Below are 23,100 nucleotides of genomic sequence, written 5' to 3' on the forward strand. Positions count from 1 at the left end.
TTGCTCGATTTTCTTGTTTTATAGTAATAGGTGTATGGTATATATATTTAACTATTTATTTGTATTTGGAAAAAAATAATGGTGTTTTTTTTTGCTGGTGTTTTTATTGTTTGTTTTTATTCGAAGATATCAACTATGAAAAGCAGTATTAAGAAAGAAAGAAAAACAGGGAGTTGGAAGATGTTTTATAATAGTTTTCAGAATCTGTGAATCTAATTTTTACTCTAAAGTAAATCCAGTGTAACTGTTTGCTTATAATAAAACTTTTGCAATAAGTAATAGGAAATCAAGAATAAATGTCAGATTTTCTCTTTCTGTATTGTCATCAAGATTTTGCAACTGTAATGTTGTGTGTTGACTTTGGGCCTGCAATAGGCTGTTGTTTGGATACTACTAAACTTAATGCTTCCTATACCATTTAAGTGCGTCTGTTTGGTTATGGATTTTAAAGCTGAATGCACACCATGGTACGTTTAATTCTTAGATTTCTGAGCTAAAAGTAATTTTTTATAAGAATATAAACTTAATTTTTTACTTATAAGTCAAGTGAAATAAAATTTTTATTTAATAATATTAATAACTGTTTTATTGTTGTTGTTTTCCAACTAAAAATATGAACAGATATTTTATTTACGTTTAATTTTCTTGGCCGTGAAAAAAGGTTTTCTTAAAGCACGATGTGTAAATGTTGCGTTGTAATTCAGAAAAAATATACAATTTGAAAGGTGTCTATTTTACATTATGGCATCTGTAAGAAATAAAGCCAATGTTGGTGCAACAATGACCATTGGTAAGTGTATCTCATGTAGATATTTCTTTGGGATATATTCTGTTTCATCCTTTGCTAAAATGGATAGCAGTGGTTTTCTAACTCGTTTTTTAACTATGTCGAAAAAGTTTGATTGTAAAATATTCACTGCCACCTATCGTGATACTTAATCACTATGATGGAGCAGTTAGCAGTTTCATTTAATTTCTTTGATTCTGGATGATTCCCTGAACTCTAAACCATCACAATTGTTGCAGTTTAGAATCAACGAAATAGATACCCTGGAAATTCTTTAAATATCCTGTAATTTTTTATATATATATTTTTAAAAAAGTTAAAAAAGTCCTTGATTTTCTGTTCCTTTTTTTTTCTTCCTGTGTAATACTGTGTTATTTAAGTTTTTTGTCCACTGTAAAATTAAATGCTTTATTAATTAATTGCATCAGCGATCTTGTTAAACGGTTGCTTTCAGCAGCAAGGTTCTGAAACTTTAGTTTTTATCAGAACAGTGAAGTATATTCCTTAGAGAAACCTATTGTGTATATTTTCGCAATTTCTGATGACGGATAATATCGAGGTTGCTTGTACTAAACTATGGTACATGATTTATCTTCCCTATATATATTCAAATTTCTTTCAGCATGACTATTATTAGGAAAGGCGTTAACTTAAAAACATTTTTAAAATGTACATTATGTTACACATCATTTCTGACTATAAAATCTCTTCTAAAATGTGTTTTATGTTACTGTTTGGTTTTTTCTTTTGAGCGTTTATCTTCTTATGTCTTTTTACTTTTTTCTGCTTTTCTTTTTTCAGCTGGCACACAGTTTGTTATTGCAGTTTTAACCTTTGCACTGGGCATAGTTGCAAGAGTAGAATTCAACGAGAATTATTGGGTTAATATATCTTATGGAGGCATATGGTCTGCTGTGTTTATTGGATTTGCTGCTGTTTTTAGCTTTTTGTCTTCTGTAAAACCTAATTCGCCACAAATTAATATAGCGAACCTAATATTCTCCCTTCTTGCCACCGCTTCCGCTGTATTTAATGGCATCTTATCTACAATCGCACTACGGTATGTTATGTAACTTTTATTGGCTGGTTTTTAATTGGCTGCAGTTTTTAGGTTTAGCGAAAAGCATGTGAAAAATACAGTATGGGCTCAGTGTAAATTTTTATTTATTTTATTTTCACAGTTGCTATTTTTACAGTTACGTTATAACAATATTTTGTGCTATAAGATAATAAAATAATAACAAAAAAGTTGTGGGCAGCTAATTTTACCTATTAAGATCTGATCTTGCAAATGCAATAACTTTAAAAGGACTTGCAAAGCTAGATTCGTACTTCTACAAAAATGAGCTGCAGTGCCTAATCTAAGAAAAACGTAAAGCTTAAAAGATGCTTCTTGGTACACCGAAGCGTTTATAACACAAGTGATACCACCTATTCTAAAACATATCGCTCATAGGACGATAGCTTATACATATTTTGGAAATTAATTACATCAATTATGCACATTAAGCAACAACTGTGATAAAGTGTGTTAAAATAAGATGGACGAATAAACGTTCTATCAAATGTGCTACGGTAACTGAAGCTGAATGCAAAACAGAAAACTTTTTTTCTATCGTATTGTATAGCTCATTCGTTAAATACCAGTTTGGTAGAATGTCATTTAAATGTAGAAACTACAGAATTACCATTTATAAAGTCATCTTTATAAAAGTATTGAGGAGCTTTATTCTAGCGTTTAATTCTCTTAACATGTTCTTCGCATCTTCTTAGCAAAATACATGGTTTTATTATTTATAAACATAGTATTACTTTTAGTTATTAGACAATTTTATAAAAGAGTAAGATAGGGCACAGGCTGATAGCAGTAATTAATTACTAAAATGTTTATTCTGTTTCTAATTGTTACTACTGCTACTCACAACCTCATTGCAGTTTGTCTTAGCAACTCAGAGTTTCTTTGTTTCATAACTTGTTCGTGTATCACATATTTAGTTTTCACACAATTTGCTACAATGCAGAAGACACTTATTCTAATAACAGTTTTAATAAGAATGCAGTGGACTATGAATTATGCAGCAGTCACCACACTTATTCTGTTGAAGTCTATGGTCTCTTAACGACTTTCATGGTTATTGAATTTTTTGTGGCTTTGGGAGCAGTCGTGTTATCCTGTCAATCGGGTAATTGTTTACCATCTGCTGAAGGTAAGATTATTTGTTGTTTTTTAATAATCCAGGTTTCGTTGAATAAAGACTTTTTAACTATCTTTTTAAACAGCATTTTCGTTCACTTATTTCTACACGATTATTTTTAACACAACTATAGTAAAATACAAAAAAATATGAAATGACGTAATTAAATTTTTGTTGAAATTTGCAGAAATAGAAAAATCAGCATCTGTAGATGTTCCGTCGAAACTAATTTTCTCCTTTTACTGTTTAAGTATAGTAACTTGTTAGTTTGAAAATTATGTTAACTGGATGGAATATACAGTTATGCACGAACCTTTTATTACATAATTTCATGCTTGTTTTATGGGCTGGCAACATGAGTTTATGTAGGTTAGACTAGGGTTAGCTATCCGGCGCTATTTCCTAAACCAATCACAATGCGTTTTAACATGGTATTGGGAACAATTTGTTTGTTACAATAACTTTCCTCTTTCTTCTATTGATTTACAGAATATATTTCTTTAAAAAATTGCAATCAAGAAGAAGGAAAAGTCCAGTGTAGTTGTAATATCTGCTTATTTGATTTTTAGGAGCAATCAATGCACAGCGCCAATACGGCCGAAACTCCGAAAATGTTACTTACTTGAAACCCTGAATAAAAAAAAAGTTCTTAAGAAAATTAAAAACTCATTCATAATCCCTTATTTACTTTGCTTTCACCTATTATGGTATTTGACACCATTTACGATATCCATTTTCATGTCGGTGCCATACAATTTACCCTCTTGTTTATTTGAAAAATGTTGTCTTTCCCCTTCTTCTATTTTCTATTGTTTCTTTGTTATATCATTCGTATCATTCATATCATTTTTATTTTATTTTTGTGACTAGTCTATTCCTGCGTAAAGTTAGGTTAAAACATTTTTTGTGTGTTTCGTAAAATTTTGGTTAATCCCAGATGCTTTTTTGTGTGTTTTTAAAATTTCTTTTTAATGCTAGCAGATTTTCTGTTTTAGTGTGTTTAATTTTAATTCTTTTTCTTAGTCACAACCGATTTTTTTTTTTTTTTGCTTGAAAATAAACTTCTTCAATTAAAAGAATTTCTTTTAAACTTCTTTGCACATAATGTAAATGCATTATTTAATCATTTGAAAATGGACTTGTTGTTGTTGTTTTTTTAGATTGAAGGATTTATTTATATTTTTTATGCACATAATGTAATACTATTTTTAAGCATTTGAAAATGATTTTTTTTTTTTTTTTTTTTTAATTAAAGAATTTTTTTGATATTTAATGCACTTATTGTAATGCATTATTTAAGCATTTGAAAATGTTTTTTTTTTTTTTTTAATTAAAGAATTTTTTTGATATTTAAATGCACTTAATGTAATGCATTATTTAAGCATTTGAAAATGGACTTCTTGTTGTTGTTTTTTTAGATTGAAGGATTTATTTAAATTTTTTATGCACTTATTGTAATGCATATTTAAAGCATTTGAAAATGATTTTTTTGTTTTCAATTAAAATAATTTTTTTTTTAATATTTTTATGCACTTATTGTAATGCATATTTAAAGCATTTGAAAATTATTTTTCTGTTTTCAATTATTTTTATGCACTTATGGTAATGCATTATTTAAGCAAATGAAAGTGAACTGTTTTTTTCGAAATGCACATACTTTCATACATCATATGAGAGTTTAAATATTTTTTTGTAAAATAAGGGGCCATTATAATATAGAAAGACTTCATTTATCAAGGGTGCACAATAACACAATTTTAGGGATCGTAAGAAGGCGGTTTTTTAGGATGTGTGATTTGTTTATTAGAAATGAAGAGTTGTCAGGCAATATTTTCGGCTTTGGGTTTGACTTCTTGTTTTTACCAATGCCCTGTGAAATTTATTCTGCTTTTAAAGTGTCTAAGGAAATACCTCATGAGAGGAATACTTCATGAAACTCCTCATTTGGATCTAACGGCCACTGTTTAAAAGTTCTGGATTACACCCTGATTTTTTTGTGAGAAAGGCTTATTATTTCATGCATTACAATAGGAGATATTATAGACATAAAAATAGCAGCATTTCTTGTGATAATAACTGGATTATTGTTTCGGGAATAGCTACAAAGGTCGATCTTCAGTAGACAGAATATTCCGTACGGAGAGTTGATTGTAATTTTAGGTGACAGAAATTTTGGACGGCCAAGATTTGAGTGACTAGTCAATTGAATATTTAGCCCCAATTTTTTCGCTTATTTATTTTATTAGTAAGAATTTTATTGCCTCACTTCTAAATTAGCAGATGCATCGAATTTATTTGTCTGTCCAAATAATTTTGAACAGTCTGAAAAAAACAGGGGAGACAAATTTTTACTAGGATGAAGATGCTTACTCTTTACAATTTTTATATTTTTTATATATTTTTATATTATTTTATATATTTTTATATTATTTTATATTTTTATATTATTTTATATTTTTTTAATATTTATTATTTAAAATAACTATTTTTAAATAAAAAACAGGGTTAGCATTTTATTATTTTCGTTCTTCAAATGTTTTTATCATGTAAGGATGCGATGTAAATTTTAGTTTCAGGAGTTTGTTCAGTTTTTTATTTTATGCAGAGAAAAGAGGTTAATGATCTGATCTATGTTTTTATTTCTGAAATGGCTTTCATTGATTTTTTTATTTAAACTGCAGAGGGTAACAATAAGTGATGGTGGTAAAAGACTGCAAGGTCGGTTTTCGCAAGTAGTATTTTAGCCTAGTTCTGTACTAGATTTACGCTATTTAAAATTGACAAAATCCACATGTCAATGTTTTTAAAACGGATTTTGGTTATCTGGTTTAGTCCAAACTCTTAACTGTGCTAATTGTTGATAACCTCAGCATGACGGTTTGCCCGATATTTCGGCACTGCTTGGGAAATGTTAGACAATGCGCCTAGCGTATTTTAAACACAGTTTAGCAAACCTATGTTTATACAGAAGTTGCATTTTTGCAGCTTCTAGGGTGCGAAGTATAGATGGGTAATGGCTTTTGGCAACTTTAAAAAATTGCTGAAGAACTGCGGTTGAGCCAAATTTATTGTCACTGTAGAAAAACAGGCCATGGGACAACGCTTCGACACCTGGTAATTATTGAAAATGACATCCTAGGCAAAATTTTAGCAAGAGTATCACCAGAGAAGTAAAAAAAAAACAATATGACTGTTCAGTGACCTGGAGAACTAATAAAATCATAGAGTTTGGAAATATGGTCAAAAGGCTAGGCAGTTGTGTATAAATTCAGCTATCAATTAGACGAGTGCAAATTGAATAGCGTTTTGCTGTTGTGTTATCATTAGCAAGCAAAATATATCCAACTTGATTGGCTAAGATTGCCTAACAGGGAAGACATAAACACAGTATCTCATATTTTACATGTAAAATATGACCGTGCAAGATTCTCGGGAGTCAGGCTAGAGAGAGAAAACAAGCGTTTAACAGAATATATTTAAATTGGGAGAATAAATTAAATGTTAGCAAAACAAAACTTTTAAAAGAAGTACTTTTATTATGTAAAAAAAAAAAAACTTGTTTAATAATTTCGTCTGTGACATGCAAATATTATTTTATACTCCACAATATTCTATAGTGGCGGCCATAAAACATCTCTATAAAATGGTTCGTATTTTATAAAACTGAATTTTTTAAAAAATCTTAATTTTGATATAATAGTCACGGTTAATTAACTTTTATTGTTTCTCCCTTTAACCTCAAAGAAGTTTATAATTATTTAGTTTTATTTTGGAATTATGCTTTGAGATTTATCGCACTAATGATAAACTAATTGTTGCACTAAAGCCTCGTACAATATGAAATGTATTTTTTTTTCGTTCTGTTGCTTTGTTTCTATTCCCACCAGAAAATATGTCTGAAACTCGAAACATATATACAATATTCTATACCGTGCGATAACTAGTCTTCATCAGCGTATTGCACTCAATTATATTGCGCACATATTTTATGCATAATAAATTTACACCATCTAAAGGGGGATTTTCACGAAGCGAAATGAACGGCGAATTCGCTTTTTAATTTTCACGACAAAATTAATTAGACGGCAAATTCATTGTTTACATTGGTTTACCGCGTTCTGATTAGTCCAAAACTAGCAGCGAACCCTTCACCTGCGAAAAAGTAGGAACTGTTTTACTTTTCAGCGAAGCAAATATTTCGATGCAAAATCATAACAAACAAAACTGCGCATGCTCAGATACAATTCGCCGTTCAATTCGCTTCGTGAAAATCCCCCTTAATACGTCCTACAAAAAATGCATTTTCCTGACTGCACGAAAACTAAATGCATACAACATTTCTGTTTAAAAATATATTGAAAATAAATTAAGCAAAACAAGGACATCTGTAATACACCTTTTGATTTTTTAATGTGATTTTTCCTTTCTTTTTTACATAAATTTAATGATATATTTGAAATTCCAATATAAAAGTTAATCAAGACTGAAGATTCAAAACTATACAGAAAAATATACAATCTCCTACAACCATTTGTTTATTTTCTGTATCGGAAACGAAGCATGGAATGGTAAAACAAAAAATACAAAAATTGTGACTACGATGAGCTTGGACAACAAAAACATAAAAACCGCGACCTGTAACTGAAGTCAAGTCAACTTAAAACTTCTTAGAACAGTCTTAATTTAAACACTTAAGAGAAAGTACAAAAAAAAAAGATCAGCATCTAATATTATCTGCACTGAAGCATTTTAACAAACACTTGATCTTTTGTTTATCATTTCTTTAATTGTTTTTATTTTTTTTCTTGTAAGCGCCGATCGAAATACTTAGCGAAAACGCAGGTCAAACACACTACTTGCTCTCTTTTTAAAAAACGTCAATAAATCGGCACGACATTTCTGGAAACATCCATTAAAAAGTCCCCTTTAAAATGTAATTCTAATCTCTAAAATCTTGAAATGTATTTTTCTTTTTGGTTATTGCCTACTGCTAATTCTTTTGTCAAAAAGTAAATTTGAAAGCTTGTTTTACAGAACAAAGCAAACAAGGAACAAAATATTTGTTAGTTTTATGAAGTTCAAGAGAAACACCAGTAGGTCTTGTTTAAATGTATGGATAAAGACAATTGCCAATAATGAAAACAAAACTACCAAATATTTTTCCATCTTAGTGTAAAAAGTGTTTCTGCATTTTGTGTTTAATAAGCCAGTATGCTGAGTTCAACAGTTTTAAAACTGCAATGTCGACGCATCCTGCTACAATGGTGACACCTACAAGACAAAAGCATGAATGTTCCTACATTGCATCGCTTGGGTAAGTGGACAGATTAATTAATAGCTGGCTATAACATAAATCTTCATTGAGCAGCAGAGATCTTAGAAAACAGAACATTGATTTTTCAAGGAAAGAAATGACTTTCTAAGCTAACTTAATCGCTATTTGCTCTTTTTTCTAAGTGATTGGAAATCAATGTGAAAACAATGACTGGAGGGGGTAGGGAAGGGGGAAGAGGTGGTGGAACTGTACAGCCACCCTCATTTTTTAGTAATGACTGAAGCATAACATTCTGCATTATTTAGTGACTTCATCATTCTTAGCTTAGGAATAGTAACAAATTTCTTTGGCATGACATTTTTTGTCATGGTTATTCATCGCTTAACAGGTGAACAGGAAAACAATTGTAAACCAAGAAATATTGTTGTATTTAGCGCTTCTGATATGATATCGATTATGTATGTTTTGCTTTTCTGGCTATAAATTATATTGTGGTTGATGTTTTAAAATTTTAGAGTCGGTACTGGTATTGCAGCAACAGTGGAAATTAACAATGAGTATTGTTTAAATAAAGCAGGTGGGGGTATTGGTGGTATCTGAGTATCTCGGTGGTATCTGGATATATGTTACTAATATTGATGGTATTTGTTTTCGTCGCCTTCAAATTGCATTATGAGATCATGTATTATTTCAACCATGGTAGCGTTCATTAATGAAATTATGTTTCCTGTTGGTTTAGGGAAAAAAAATTTGTAAAATGAAAAGCATTAAGTTTGCAATTTTGGTGTTTAAAATTTAAAAAAATATTTATACTTCTAATATACGAATTTATATTTTTACAACGACCTCATAGCTAATCAATTTTTCACTTTATATTTTGCATTTTGCTATATTATTTTAATCATAATTATTGTTCTTTTCTTTTGTTGTTTCTAGTTTTATGCCTCACATTTAGTAAGTGAGTAAGCGAGTAGCGGAAAGTTTAAGGTCCTCGGAAAGAGATACGTATTGCTCTAACTTTCTTGATTTCCACACAAGCCTACACCTAAAGACTACATCTAAAGTGCGTTGAAGTGGGGACTCGAACCTATCCAGCAGGCACACGACGTCGTACAGACGTCTGTTGCTAGTCGCTGCTACGTCGCGACGTCGGTCACGTCGTTACAACGTCGCTTCGCCATCGTAATTTCCGACGTCGCATATCGACCATAAACCGACGTCGATTCGACGTTAGGTTATATGACATCGGATTTATACTTCAACGCGATGATGTACAGACGTCGCACCAACGTAAGATTCGATAACTCTTTCAGGGAAAAATATTCTTAAAATTTTCTTAGAAAAATAAAAAACAGTTTTTACAAATGCAATAGCTGACTGACTTTTGGAGATTGTACAAGGGTACGCTTTTATTATAATTTTATTTTAAGAGAGAAAGTGCAAAAGTTTCCAGTTCAAATTTGTAATAGATGTGACCAAACCATGCGATAAAAATTATGCAATTTGATTTGTTAAAACATCGTACTTTCGAACGAGGAAATATTCGAACGGAAAAAAAGTCGCTTCGAATATAAAAATAAACACTCGACGTCGCTACGTTGGTGTGCCGGCTGGGTAAAACCTTATCATCACAAGTCGAATGCTCTACCACTGCACCATCTTTATTGCTTCACTTTTCTTTTATTTTTAACAACTAATGCCGATGCTTTTATCACAACTACCATTACGGTTGCACCGAAACCAACTACTACTATTATCGAAACATTAAATACTGTTCTGACCATCACAATCCGTGTCTTGCAGTTTATTATTACATCGTTGTATTGGTGACTGCTGTTAATAGACAGGTGCTTGTTGTCCCGGAAAGTTCTATTCCAGGCATAAAACCAGCAAATATGGTATTTCCTTACGTTACGTTTGGTGTCATCATTCACTAACAACAACTAGCTTGTCACCAGCTCCAGTAACCAGCACGAAAACATCCTTCCATATTTAGTTTAGGGACGTTTCTCCAGTGTAATCAACAACCAAAATCTTTTACCTTTTTAAAACACAATTTCTTACTATGCTTAATATTCTCAACAAGAATATCACCAACTGCAGCAACCATTTCTTTCCTCTTAATATTTCAGCATTGCATTGAGTGTTGCTTGGGCAAGTTTTCGTCTACCGGTATATCTAGAAATCTAAAATAGCGATTTAGGCGAGACGAATAGTTTTGTAAGAAAGCATGATGGCTTTATTTTAAAATTTGGTATTTGTTAATTTTTTAAAATATTTTAAGACTTTTTTACATAAAGGTTATTATTTATTCTCTCTTTAAAAGTTTTTTATGAGTTAATTTTTGCTCCTTTTTCTGTATATACCACAGAACTATATTTTTTATAGAAAATAATTTTTTAATAACCATTTTAATACTAAATAAGTATTTTTGACCTATACGGAATTATATACAAGAGTATCGTGAATTTAGCATTTTAAGGATTAAGAAAGTTGAAGAAGGACTATTGACTTTTTTCGGAGGCACTAAGATCAAATTGAAAGCTTGTTTCGTTGATCTTAACCAAATGGAAAAAAATATTTGTATTGTAAAATTAGAGATAAGTTAATATCCATTGCAACAGATATGACACTACTAGAAATTTATTTAACTTCTTAATTTGATTAAATTTTGAGCTTCAGTTTAAATAAAATTATTATTTTTTCATCTTAGTATAGAATAAATTCAGCATTTTGCGCTCAACAAGTCAATATGCAAAGTTCAACAGTTGTAACTTCAATGCCGGTGCAGGGTGGCGGGCAAATGGTCGTACCTATACGAAACTCTATGAATGTTCCTACGACACGTGCCTTGGGTAAGTAGAGAGACTGATTTGTATATTTTTCCGTTGTTGTTTATTTTAGTCGTGGAAAACGAGAAATATTTCATTTCACTCTCATTAACAATGAAAATACTGTGGCTTTATATTATCTCTGCATAAAACAAAAATATTTGCAAGCTAAAACAACACGCTTTGTAATAGCTGTCCATTTTTTTGCTTAATCAGGGACACATATATTTTAGGAAGATAGATTTCTTCATTAACATGGCTGGTATCTCGTATGAGACAAGAGATGCTGAAAGATGCACACAAAATTCTAGGCACAAGTTGTATAACATCATTTCTTGTGTCTCGTCCATAGTAATTTTAAAGTAATAACTCCCAAATGTTCTTCCATCGAATCACTTTTTATTGGAGACCTTCAAACTAAGAGAAGGTTTGGCACCTCTAGTTTGCTACTGGGAAACTACTCTGTAAATCACCTTTCTACAGATCTGTTTAGCAGTTTTGATAGAATTTTGAAATATGCTTTTCTTGTCTATTCTTTCAGCTATTACTCAGATTGTCATTGGAATTTTGTCTTTTGTCTTTGGCATTGGCGCAGCAACAGGATTTGATAGAGGCTTTTTTGTAAACAAAACTGGACCTGGTATCTGGGGTGGTATCTGGATATTTGTTACTGGTGTTATTGGTGTTATCTCAACAACACGCCCTAAATCTTCACCACTAAATGGAACTCACATGGCATTTTGTATTGTATCTGTAATGGTAGCATTTATTAATGGCGTTATGTTTGCTATTGGATTAAGGTATGTTTATACAAAAATATGTTCTGGAATGTGTATTTCTATCTCATTCTATGTTTTCTCTTTTGGTATTTGTTTTTATGTACCTTGTGGCTTTATATTAGTCTAAATTGAGTCAATCTGTATTTTTAACCTTATTCTTATTCTGCTAAATCCTTGCAACAAGGAAGGCTTTGTCATAATTCAGAATCTCAAGAGCAAGCTACAACCTCCAACTATGTCAGAAAGGTTTGTTATCATAGCTTGCCATTTATCAAGTCTTTTTCTTATGTTTAGTTTTTACAACGAATGCCAAGGCAGAAAGTCAAGCTACTTTATTAATGACTACCAATATTGCTCCGAAAATCGCAATTCGGGTGTTGCTGTTTATGCTTGCCTCGTTTTAATGATGATTGTTGAGTTTTTTGTGGCACTGGTGACCGTCGTATACACCTGTCAATCTGCAGATGCTTGTTGCTCATCTTCTGGCCAAGGTATGTCTTTTTTTCTACGCTTACACGCTTCTTTACCATAATTGGTAAAAAGACACTCAAAATATGCTCATCTCGACATTTTTCTTGCAATATATTATGACTGATTGATTCTTTTATCATTTGTTAAGTCATATAATTTTGAGCCATATGAAAACGTAAACCTAAAAAGTAAAGCAGAAAGTCGGAATAGGTTCCTTTTATTTAAATCACGACGTATGATCTGGTTAACGTGGTTTAAGTAAAATGAACTTATTCGGACTTTCCGTTGTTGCTATTTTAAGTCATATAAACATGCATTCTATCATTGATGTATAATGTCGAATTTTGTTGGATCAGTTTGCCTAAACAAATGCTCCTTAGGGGGGATTTTTACACCTGTTTACATTCTCAAATCTTTAAATCGAAGCGGAATATGAGAAGAATATATTAGAATGATTTTTGCTTTAAATTAAAGGATAATCATGTTGAAACGAAAAGATACCATTCTGATAAAAAAGCGTGTATTCCTTTGAGATAGAGGAATATGGTATACTTCGTAAGCTCATGTGGTATTCCATATTCTAATGTGGTATTCTCTTGTTCATTTCAGGTGTAGTCGTCCAGCAACAACAACCTCAGTATTTTGTCACCAGCTCAAGTAACCAAGCATACATTGCACCATCTCAATTTAATGCTTATCCAGAACCTGCTGTCATTCCAAACACAAGGGCGTCTCACCATGATGAAAATCGCCATCGACATCGACATTATCCACGGGACCCACCTCCTCCATATTAAGTGTTTATCATTGCCTTTAACTCAGTGGTGTCTATTTTTATATAAATGTTATGTGCGCAAAATGGGATTTTTGATTTATTTGTTTTTATGGCACCAATTTCAAAGATTTTTTGCTGCTGCGTTAATTAGGTTAGATTTTTTTTATTGTTAAAAAAACAGTTTTTTTTTGTTTATTTCGTTTTTAATTAATTCTTATTTATTTCATTTTTCATTTCTATTTACTTTTTCGTTGTGGTTTTTTATTTTGGCTTTTCACTGCAATGATCATTATTTGTTATTTTTGTGAAATTATTACCTTGCTTGTTTTCAATGATTCAATGTATGAATGTAATATTTCGTAGATTCACTTACCTTTTTAAAGGAGAACTAACAATTCATAACAAGTTCTGTTTAAATTGGTAATTATAGTGTAAAAATATGCTGCACAATAAAGGGATACCATTGCCACTACTATGCTAATAAAGATATGATGTTCGGTAAATTATCAACATATGTGATGTATTTTGGCAGTAATGAAACTGGCTGCGAATGAGTGAGCGAGTGAGCGAGTGAAGTGAGCGAGCAAGAAAAATGTATCTATAAATTACTCGACTTTATGAGGAAAAAAGCAAAGTCAAATTGAGTTGTTAAAACAAAAACAAAAAAGTCCTTAGGTTTATTGGATTTAGTAATATTTCTGTTTCACGTATTAATTTTTCTACATCATCATCATATGAAATTACAAAAAAAGTGTATACAAAATCTAAGTTTTTTTAAGGACGAAAGTGTAAATATGTTTATCCCATGTTGTTTTTGCGTAGAAATGCTGTTAAACATGCCGGGTTTTTTTCGTTAGTTCTCCTTTAATGCACACTTTTTAATATTTGGATACCATAACCTCTTTATAAACTTGGATTGTAATATTATGCATTTTTAGTTCTCTTAGATCTTAGGTCAATATATTTTACAGATTAACATGAATTTAAAATGTATAATTTACATTTTTATTCACGTATTCTATTGTAGCTAATATTATACTTATTTGCTAGTTGCCATGTATTTTTTAAAGCTAGCTACCCTGTTTATTGCAACTGACATCCAGGAAAGCATGCTACTCTTACCGAACTAAAGTTTACCCACAAAGATGGGTCGGCCTATAAAAGAGTGTCAAAAATTGTAGATCTGCATTTTCTTTCTTAGTTTTTGTATGATCTTATTGCCATAAGGAATCGTGTCCTTTTGATGAAATTACCACTTTTTATCTCCTTTTTTGTATATTTAAAAAAAAGTTACGTGGCTGCAATTTTGTGTAATGCACATAATTATTATAAAGGCTTTTAATTTTTTAGATGGAAACGTTTTACAGATGCACTTTTTATTCTTGTAATTATGCACATAATTATTATAAAGGCTTTTTATTTTTCAGATCGATATACTTTACAGATGCACTCTTTTATTCTTGTAATTATGCACATAATTATTATAAATTTTTTAATTTTTTTAGATATATATATATTTTACAGATGCACACTTTATCTTTGTAATTATGCACATAATTATTACAAAGGCTTTTAATTTTTTAGATAAATATATTTTACAGATGCACTTTTTTATTCTTGTAATTATGCACATAATTATTTTAAAGGCTTTTTAATTTTTAGATAGATATATTTTACAGATGCACATTTTATCTTTGTAATTATGCACATAATTATTTTAAAGGCTTTTTATTTTTTAGATCGATATATTTTACAGATGCACTTTTTTATTCTTTTAATTATGCACATAATTATTATAAATTTTTTTTATTTTTTTAGATATATATATATATTTTACAGATGCACATTTTAATTCTTTAATTTTTTTCATAATATTTTTAAAATCTTTCGATGTGCATTTTTTTAAATATTTTAAATGATGCTACAAGTGCAAAAACTGTATTGAATTTTGTCGAAATCCGCGAAAGCTTATGCTGCGGAAATTTTAAAAAGCGATGCTTTGTAAACACGCAAAAATATATTTCCGGCCAAAGGAATTCGTTTTGATATTCAATTATTGAAATTTAAATGTTCAAGTCTGACAATTTGCGAAAATTGATGCTGACTATGTCAGGGAAATACAAAAAATTCGCAAATTTCCCTATTCATGAAAGTTTAGGTAACACTGATAAAAAATTGTGTCTGCCGAATGAAAATTTTATTTTCCTTTTATTGAATAAAAGATATGAAATCCACGAGAAATGTCCTTCTTAAGTTCCCACAGAATGAGTTTCGAGTTCTTAAAAAGAAGTTTGAATGTTTTGAATTAGACACAAATTTGAAATGTAAATATTTTTATAATTTTTTTTTTATTTTTATTTTTTTTATTTTTGTATACCCATTTGTTTACTTGCATATTTTCTTACACTTCTAATGTATATATATGCATATTATTTATTTTAATCGTCACTAATCAGTAGGAAGCAAATATGTTTTTTTTTCTTTTTTTCTTTTTTTTTAGTATCCTTCTTTTAAGCCTCCCCTTTCCTCAAAGTAAAAGCACTTATCAATTACGTTTTATACCTATTTCACATCCCTGGTAAGTGACGAAGTGATTAAGTGCATAAATTGAATAATTTGGCCATTGAAAAGGGATGCATTATTTTTCAAAGCCATGATTCTCATGAGTTAAGGAAACATTGCTCATGATTACATGCGCTCAAAACTTTTTTCTGACAAGTATCCTTCTTTTAAGCCTCCCCTTTCCCCAAAGTAAAAGCACTTATCAATTACGTTTTATACCTATTTCACATCCCTGTTAAGTGACGGAGTAATTAAGTGCATAAATGTCAATTGAAAATTTTAGCAAAAAGTAAAAAGGGAAACCAAATGCATTTATTAATTTTTATTGCTTTTTTTCTGAATTCAATAATTTTTTTTAATAAACCTCTTCTTGTTGGCCTGCATGCCCCGTTTAAATTTTCAGTTCGAATTAGAAAAGTTTTCTGTGTTTCTTTTAAAACCACAAAATACCTACAGTGTCTCAAAAGTTCTTTTACATTCTTACTTAGTTTCACCCATCCAATTTTGCCAAGAGAACTAAGGTCATAGACTTTCGTAGACCGTATAAATTAAATAAAACAACGATATGTTTGTATTTTTCAAAAGAAGATTTGTTGTGACAGGCAAAGATATCGTAATAGATCCTGGATACCATTAGTCTTTTTTGATAAAATATACTTGCTGGAGATCAGGTTTTAACTCAAACGAAAATATGTATTATTTTAGGGTAGAATAACACCTGTATTTTGTGATAAACAAGTCATTATGCTAAATTCGACAGTTGTAACCTCAAGGCCGATGCAGCCTGCTGCAATGATGCCACCTGCGAGACGACCTATGAATGTCCGTACATTGCGTGGCTTGGGTGAGTAAAAAGATTGATTAATAACTTGTTATCTCATTGTGTTTTTCTTCGTTTTAGTTGAAAGTAGTTGATCTTAATCAAATTTTCTTGGATGAACAATGGGTTAAGAGATCAAACGCTCCCCTCTTCCTGAATCAAAATTCGATAGAACATTAGGCAATGAAAAAAGTTTGTGCTTACACATCGACTACTTGTTCTTTTTTTTCTGCATGACTGCGTATTCATGTGAACCCCCTTGCTATGTGGTAATGTTCACCTAATTAAAGGTGTCAATTGTTCATATCAAAGACATGTGCTCGCATTGTCAAATGTGAACTGGATTTGACACGTAGTGTATTGTATTTTTAGGAGACTTTCTTGTTGCATTTGATTAGCATTTGATTAGCTCAGCGTTACTCAATCAATATTTTGCTCATTTAAATAGAACAAACCTTGGATAATATGCGATAAGTGTAAATACTTTGCTTTTTGAGGCCATTAGATGTAGTTAATAAATTTTACTGATTATAAGAAAATTTTCATACAAATTAAAACAGTAGTTTCGAGTAATGGTCAATATCTAACACTTAAAGAGATATGGAGACCTAAAAATTTGGGATAAAGGTGTCTAGTAATTAGATATAAAAACTAAGCAAGTATCATAGCCATGTAGTATATCAAAAAAGAGCTTTTTTGGATCCCTTCTCCCCCTGGTATATTTAGGGTAAACTGGTTAGCTGGGCATCATTGATCACATATTTTAGTCGATCCTTTGTAGGCCGAAATAAGAACCTTAAACAATCAAGGATCCTAGCAACAAGAAGTTCAGTGTAGAGGCTTTCTTGAATGACCTCAGAAATTTAAACTGGTAATATTCTGGTAAATTATGATAACCTTGAAAAAATATGGTAAAAACTAAATGAAAATTTTAAAAAGCGGCTAAAAACATGCGCTTTTCAAAATACTCATTTTCTGACCGAGTTGAGGCAATCACTGATAAATAAGTAACAGCCGAAACACCCGCAGCCTCAAAGAAAGATTTCCTAAAACAGAAAGTATTAAAATCAAAATTCATCCTAGCAGTCTATAATGGAGCTTTTAAACGAAGAAAGAAACGAAGCGAACGGACTAAGAAATCAGCTCGAAAACCGGCCGCAGTTAGTTTGGAAACCTGGTTTCGGATATATTACTAATATGTCTGCATATACTACCTGAAAAAACTAGTAGTCCGAAACGATGGTACTGAAGCACCTCACCCAAAAAGAAATTTCAAACAAATTAAATTCTTATTTTGTAAGTGGTCGTTCCAAACTTAAAGCTCTCTGACGTTACTAATGTTAAAATACTTTTTAGCAAAGATTTCAGTGGGCTCATATGGAGATCACAAGTGTCAAAAGAATAATCGGTTTACTAAACTATAATGAAGGCACAGGCTGGGACGAAATTGGTTCACGACGGCTAAAAACAGAATCGTCAGTTTTTAGTATATATCTATCATGTTTTTTCAACAAGTCTTTATTTACTAACTAATTCGAGTCCTTTTTAAAGGGACGAACTGAGTTGACTCTTGTAAACAGTGTCTCTTCATCCATGTGCTTTTTCTTCTGCGTACAAAGAGCTTAAAATCTGTCTTCAATTCAAATTAATACCACTTGCACGTAGACAATACAATGACTATGTCTTGGCACAAAAACTTCCCTTATCTCGGCGGTTAAGTCAGAACTCTTGCATATCGATCTTAAAGAATAATAAAATTGCTATAAATACAGACAAAATTAAAACTATTTCTTCAGCAACCAAAAGCAGTTGAAAAAAGTTCAAAACACTTAACCATTAACTACATGGGCATTCCTTTAAGGAGAAGCGAAAAGTAAAACAGCTTGGGGCGAGGTAATATTTATTAAAATACCGCAAGTGGAAGAGCACATAAGAAAATAAATAAGAAAATACTGTTGCGTCTTGTTTAAAACCTTATAACAAAGAATCTAAAGCTTTTGTCATGCCATATTTTAACTACTGAACCTACACATGGACCTGTGCATCAAGGGGTAGATTGAAAAAACTTGAAAAATCATTAAAACATCTTCGTACATATCTTGGTAAAAAAAATATATATATTCATTGAATAATTTGGCCATTGAAAAGGGATGCATTATTTTTCAAAGCCATGATTCTCATGAATCAAGGAAACATTGCTCATGATTACATGCACTCAAAACTTTTTTCTGACAAGAAACTGACAGTCATCTAACTAGAGGATCCACTAAAGCAGATTCACACTTTCCAGGTGTGGCCTGATGGAAATTAACGATTTTAGGAAACACCTAGAAACTAGTTTAATTTGATCACAAGAATTTTTACAATCTGTCTTTCCATCGTAACTTTTGATTGGTTACTTTATTTTGAATCCTGAGCATCAAACGTCATAGCATCAAACATCAGAATATTACTTTTGTTTATTAAGCACTTTTATCATGACATCGCTATATTTTCCATTTTATATGGTAAAAATGTTTATTGGTTGAAATTTGATAAATATTACGTTAGTTTATCTGTGAGTTCCGTTAGTTGATCAAAATTATGTAACTTATCACCAACAAATTTCTTTCCCAAACACAAAAATTAAGATCTGTGTTGTTTTTCGTTCTGAAAAAATTATGATTTAGACCATTACTCTAGCAATCCACACATTTTTATTTTTGAACTTTAAATGTTGTAAACCACATTGTCGTGCGCTTAAAAATTACTGTCCAGTTTTTTAAATTCAATGAAACGTATATACATCGAGTAAGATATAAGAATCTTTACCGGACGTAAGAGGATGTTTTTAATGTTTTAAGATGAAGTTTCTTTTTTCTTTTATGCCCATTTAGATGCAATTTTGTGTAGGTGTCTTATTTTCTCCTTCCAGCTATTGCTCAGATCGTGAATGGAGTTTTAACCTTCGGACTCGGTATTGGCGCAGCAGCCGTATTTAACAAGAATTATTGGTTAACTGAAGCTGCTCCTGGAATCTGGGGTGGTATATGGATATTTGTTACTGGTGTTATTGGAGTTATCTCAACAACACGCCCCGAATCTATACCACTAAATAACACTCACATGGCATTTTGTATTATTTCAACGATTGTAGCGTCCATTCATGGCATCATGTTTGCTGTAGGATTAGGGTATGTTTACAGAGGGTATTTTAAAAGGGAGTATTATGGGTGGTGCATTGTGTATAATGTTACTTTCTGTTTAAAATCTCAGTAGGAAAAATTTAAATTTTGTTTTGGCAGACAGGCATATTATAAAGAGTAGCACGGATAATTAGCATTATTAAATAGAATTTGTATTGTTAAGTCGCAATTGGAAAACGTGATTTTTTTGTTTTTAGAGTTTTTAGAAAAATTAGGAAAAATAGGGGTAAAAAGCTCTTTTATTTTTATTTTATTTTAAATTTAATTAGATTTAGGAATATATATTGTATGATCTCTCAATGTGTATACAATTTCTGGTCTCTTTTGCATCTGGGCTAGTACTCGCCAGTATCTTTTGTTTTGAATACATAAGTTTTAGAAGTTTGTATGATACCAATACTTTTTTTTAATCATAATTTTATCAACAATACAAATCTACTGCAAACCTTGAACTAATTAAAATGCCAGCTTCAAGATACTTGTGTGTCTACCGAGATTTGTGAAACCGGTGGACTTTGCTAGCGTTTTGACTCCTAACTATCTATCAGCTTTGTTTTTCGCTTCACAATCGAGAAGTTTGGAGTCAACCGTTGATTTTCTTACATTTAGTTATTACAACCATTGCAAAAATCGATCCACATACTACTTCAACTACCGCTACAGCTACGGCTACAGCTACGGATACAGCTACAGCTCTTCTTACTATTCCGGAGACTACCGTTACTGTTCTAGCAACAGCGCCGGTGTTGTAATTTATGCTTTTCTGGTTTTACTGATGTCAGTTGAGTTTTTTGTAGCACTGGTAGCTGCAGTATACTGTTCTCAAGGTGCCTGTTTGTCACGTTTCTGGGGTGGTAAGTGGTTTTACTTACATTAAATTCTTCTGCGCTCATAAAACTAACTGATATGGTATTTATTTTCGTGCTTTAGGTGTGATCATCCAACAACAACAACCTCAGTATATTGTCACCACTTCCTCGAGTAATCCAGCATATGTGACATCGTCAGGTTACCCTGCTACCACAGTTATGATGACATCCCCTCATTTTAACGCATACCAACAACCTGCTACCATCACAAATACAACGATTGCTTACTCTCAATATCCTCAACAACAACAACAACAACAACAACAACAACAACAACAACAACAACAACAACAACAACAACAACAACAACAACAACAAAACTCCACTCCGCAATACCCTCCTCCTCTTCAGTACTAACGTTGCATTGATACACTAAAGGAATCCAAACACCAATAATATTATTTTAGAGGATGATTTTTTATTTATTTATTTTTTCATGCCAGGATCCTTAAATGTACTCGGTGTTCTGTTTTATATCACAATCTATATGTGTTAGTTGATTTTGGCACAACACAGTGTAGAGATGAATTTATTTTTGAAGTAATTAAAATTGCACAGTAGTTTTAATTTTCAGTTCGCTTTTTTGTTACTATTGTCAATTAGATGTAGCTGGTCTACCTTTTACGCTAGTTGTATTGTATTTTTCTTACTTCAGTTTTTTTGCGTTCATGGTTTTTGATTAGTTTTGTGGTGTTACTTTGCAAGGAATGGTAATAGTGATGCAATGTTAACAATTTGGGAGTTTTAGAAATATGGTAGCGTAGATCAGAGTTTTTATTGCTCTTTATATTTGGAAGTATTCAAGAAGTTTTTAATAATGCATGTATTTTTCTTATTTGGTTATTTATACAAAAATTGTAAATAACCACTTTATTTCATATTTTTTGTGTGATATTACTACCACTGATGAAAAATCTTGTAGCCTGTGTAAAAATCCACCGTATCGCCCGCCCTTTTTATACCCCATTTCGTGCGTCTCGCTACTTGCAGTACCATCTTGCGTGTCAAACAGACGTATAAGGGTATTATAATATAGATCACTCGGCTTAAAATTGCAGTTTGGACCTTTCTCTGCATGTCTGCGGACTAGGAAACCTTTGCAGCTTCAATTTGATATAAAAAGAATTAAAATTCATGAGGAATTTATTTAGTCATATTTCTTTTATACTTGACTTATACAGCCTTGTAAAGGATACAGCTTAAACTATTACAAGCCAGCACATATCAGACAATCACTTTTTACTCTAAATACACATATTATTCTTGTATTTTTACACAGTATTTTTCGAATATTTAGATATGCATTTTATTTAATATTTGTGTAGGATATTTTTTCTATCAATAACTTACTTAACTTTTGATGACGTGTTTGTAAAAATAACCCAGAGTACCGTGCCCATACTACAACTATTTGGTAGAATTATTTATAATTATACTTAAATTATTTTTGTATAGAAGCAAAAAAAAAAGATTCTAAGCACCTGAATGTTTCTTGCTAACCTCTGAAATGTTTGGTGCATTTGACTGTTATTTCTTTACCACAAACATATTCCTTCCTAGTCATTCATCCCTGCTGTCGGGTTTGTAAACAATATTGTAATAATATTTTTTATATTTTAATAGAAGCACATTACATTTATGAAAATACACATTTCAACGTTACTTAATTCCCCGTTCCCTCTATACGGCTAATTCGCAATGCATTATGGTAGTTGTATTCCGCGAAAACGTAAACAAACCATTCGTAGTAACAAAAATGGCCGAACAAGTACACTTCATCCTTAATTCTACTCAAAACCAAAGCGATATACAAAATTCTAATCAAGACAACAGTTTTTTTCAAAACTTGGGCTCTCCTGCAAGCATTGGCTCAAACTTTTCATCAAGTTCAAGCTTTTTATTGCAAGCTAAAAGTAAAGGAGGAGGGATAACTTGCTGTGTACCTCTCTGTCAAAACAACTCAAAGAAGAATCCAGACTTATCTTTTTATGTCATTCCTAAAGACTCAGAGCTTCGAAAGAAATGGCTTTTTATGATCAGTAGAAAGGATTTTGTACCTTCTACATCGCATAGAGTTTGCTCTGTTCATTTCACTGGTGGAAAGAAGACATATATGAACAATGTTCCCACAATAGTCCCAAAAACTATCAAACCAACAGCTAGCAAACCAAGAAAAACTCTCAACAGTACAAACTGTAAATTGCAACTATTTTCTCCTGTGAGGGCTACGACAAATGACATTGCTGCAGAATTATCTGTGGAGGAAGAGTTAAAACAAGAGTTGGAAAAATTGAGAGCCGAAATTAGTTGTATGAGAATTCATGAAAAGGAACTTGATCAAACTATTGAAAAACAACAAGCCACTATAAGTGACATAGCATTTTCAATTGACCGGTTTAAACACAATGAAGCACACTTTAAGTTTTATACCGGATTCGAATCTTATAAATTATTCAAAGCAGTTTTAGAATATTTACAACCAGCTGCAAATAAACTAATATATTGGGGTTCAAATACTAACACTGAAAATACAAAAAATATAAACTCTACA

General features: G+C 31.3%; 2 protein-coding genes across 4 annotated transcripts; both read left to right on the forward strand.

Moving 5' to 3' along the window:
- The first annotated feature begins 230 nt into the window (after positions 1 to 230).
- On the forward strand, positions 231 to 12,698 carry LOC130614006 (membrane-spanning 4-domains subfamily A member 8-like). Of its 3 annotated transcripts, none has more exons than XM_057435386.1 (4): positions 231 to 790; positions 1,589 to 1,847; positions 2,783 to 2,994; positions 10,971 to 11,106. In XM_057435386.1, exons 1-4 carry the CDS (start codon positions 742 to 744, stop codon positions 10,973 to 10,975), a joined length of 525 nt encoding a protein of 174 aa, XP_057291369.1. In that variant the 5' UTR covers positions 231 to 741; the 3' UTR covers positions 10,976 to 11,106. The 3 variants fall into 3 exon arrangements, with proteins under 3 accessions (XP_057291369.1, XP_057291368.1, XP_057291367.1); XM_057435385.1 differs by lacking the exon at positions 10,971 to 11,106 and adding an exon at positions 3,552 to 5,609 and having other exon boundaries at positions 249 to 790; XM_057435384.1 differs by lacking the exons at positions 231 to 790; positions 1,589 to 1,847 and adding exons at positions 11,630 to 11,888; positions 12,162 to 12,698 and having other exon boundaries at positions 2,865 to 2,994; positions 10,971 to 11,112.
- A 3,543-nt stretch (positions 12,699 to 16,241) lies between these two features.
- LOC130614002 (membrane-spanning 4-domains subfamily A member 8-like) lies at positions 16,242 to 22,216 on the forward strand. The gene is made up of 4 exons (XM_057435381.1): positions 16,242 to 16,519; positions 19,410 to 19,668; positions 20,290 to 20,534; positions 20,611 to 22,216. The coding sequence occupies exons 1-4, from the start codon at positions 16,420 to 16,422 to the stop codon at positions 20,904 to 20,906; spliced, it is 900 nt and encodes a 299-aa protein (XP_057291364.1). The 5' UTR covers positions 16,242 to 16,419; the 3' UTR covers positions 20,907 to 22,216.
- Positions 22,217 to 23,100: the final 884 nt, after the last annotated feature.

The sequence above is a fragment of the Hydractinia symbiolongicarpus genome, chromosome 11, assembly GCF_029227915.1.
Source record: "Hydractinia symbiolongicarpus strain clone_291-10 chromosome 11, HSymV2.1, whole genome shotgun sequence".
Taxonomy (NCBI): domain Eukaryota; kingdom Metazoa; phylum Cnidaria; class Hydrozoa; order Anthoathecata; family Hydractiniidae; genus Hydractinia; species Hydractinia symbiolongicarpus.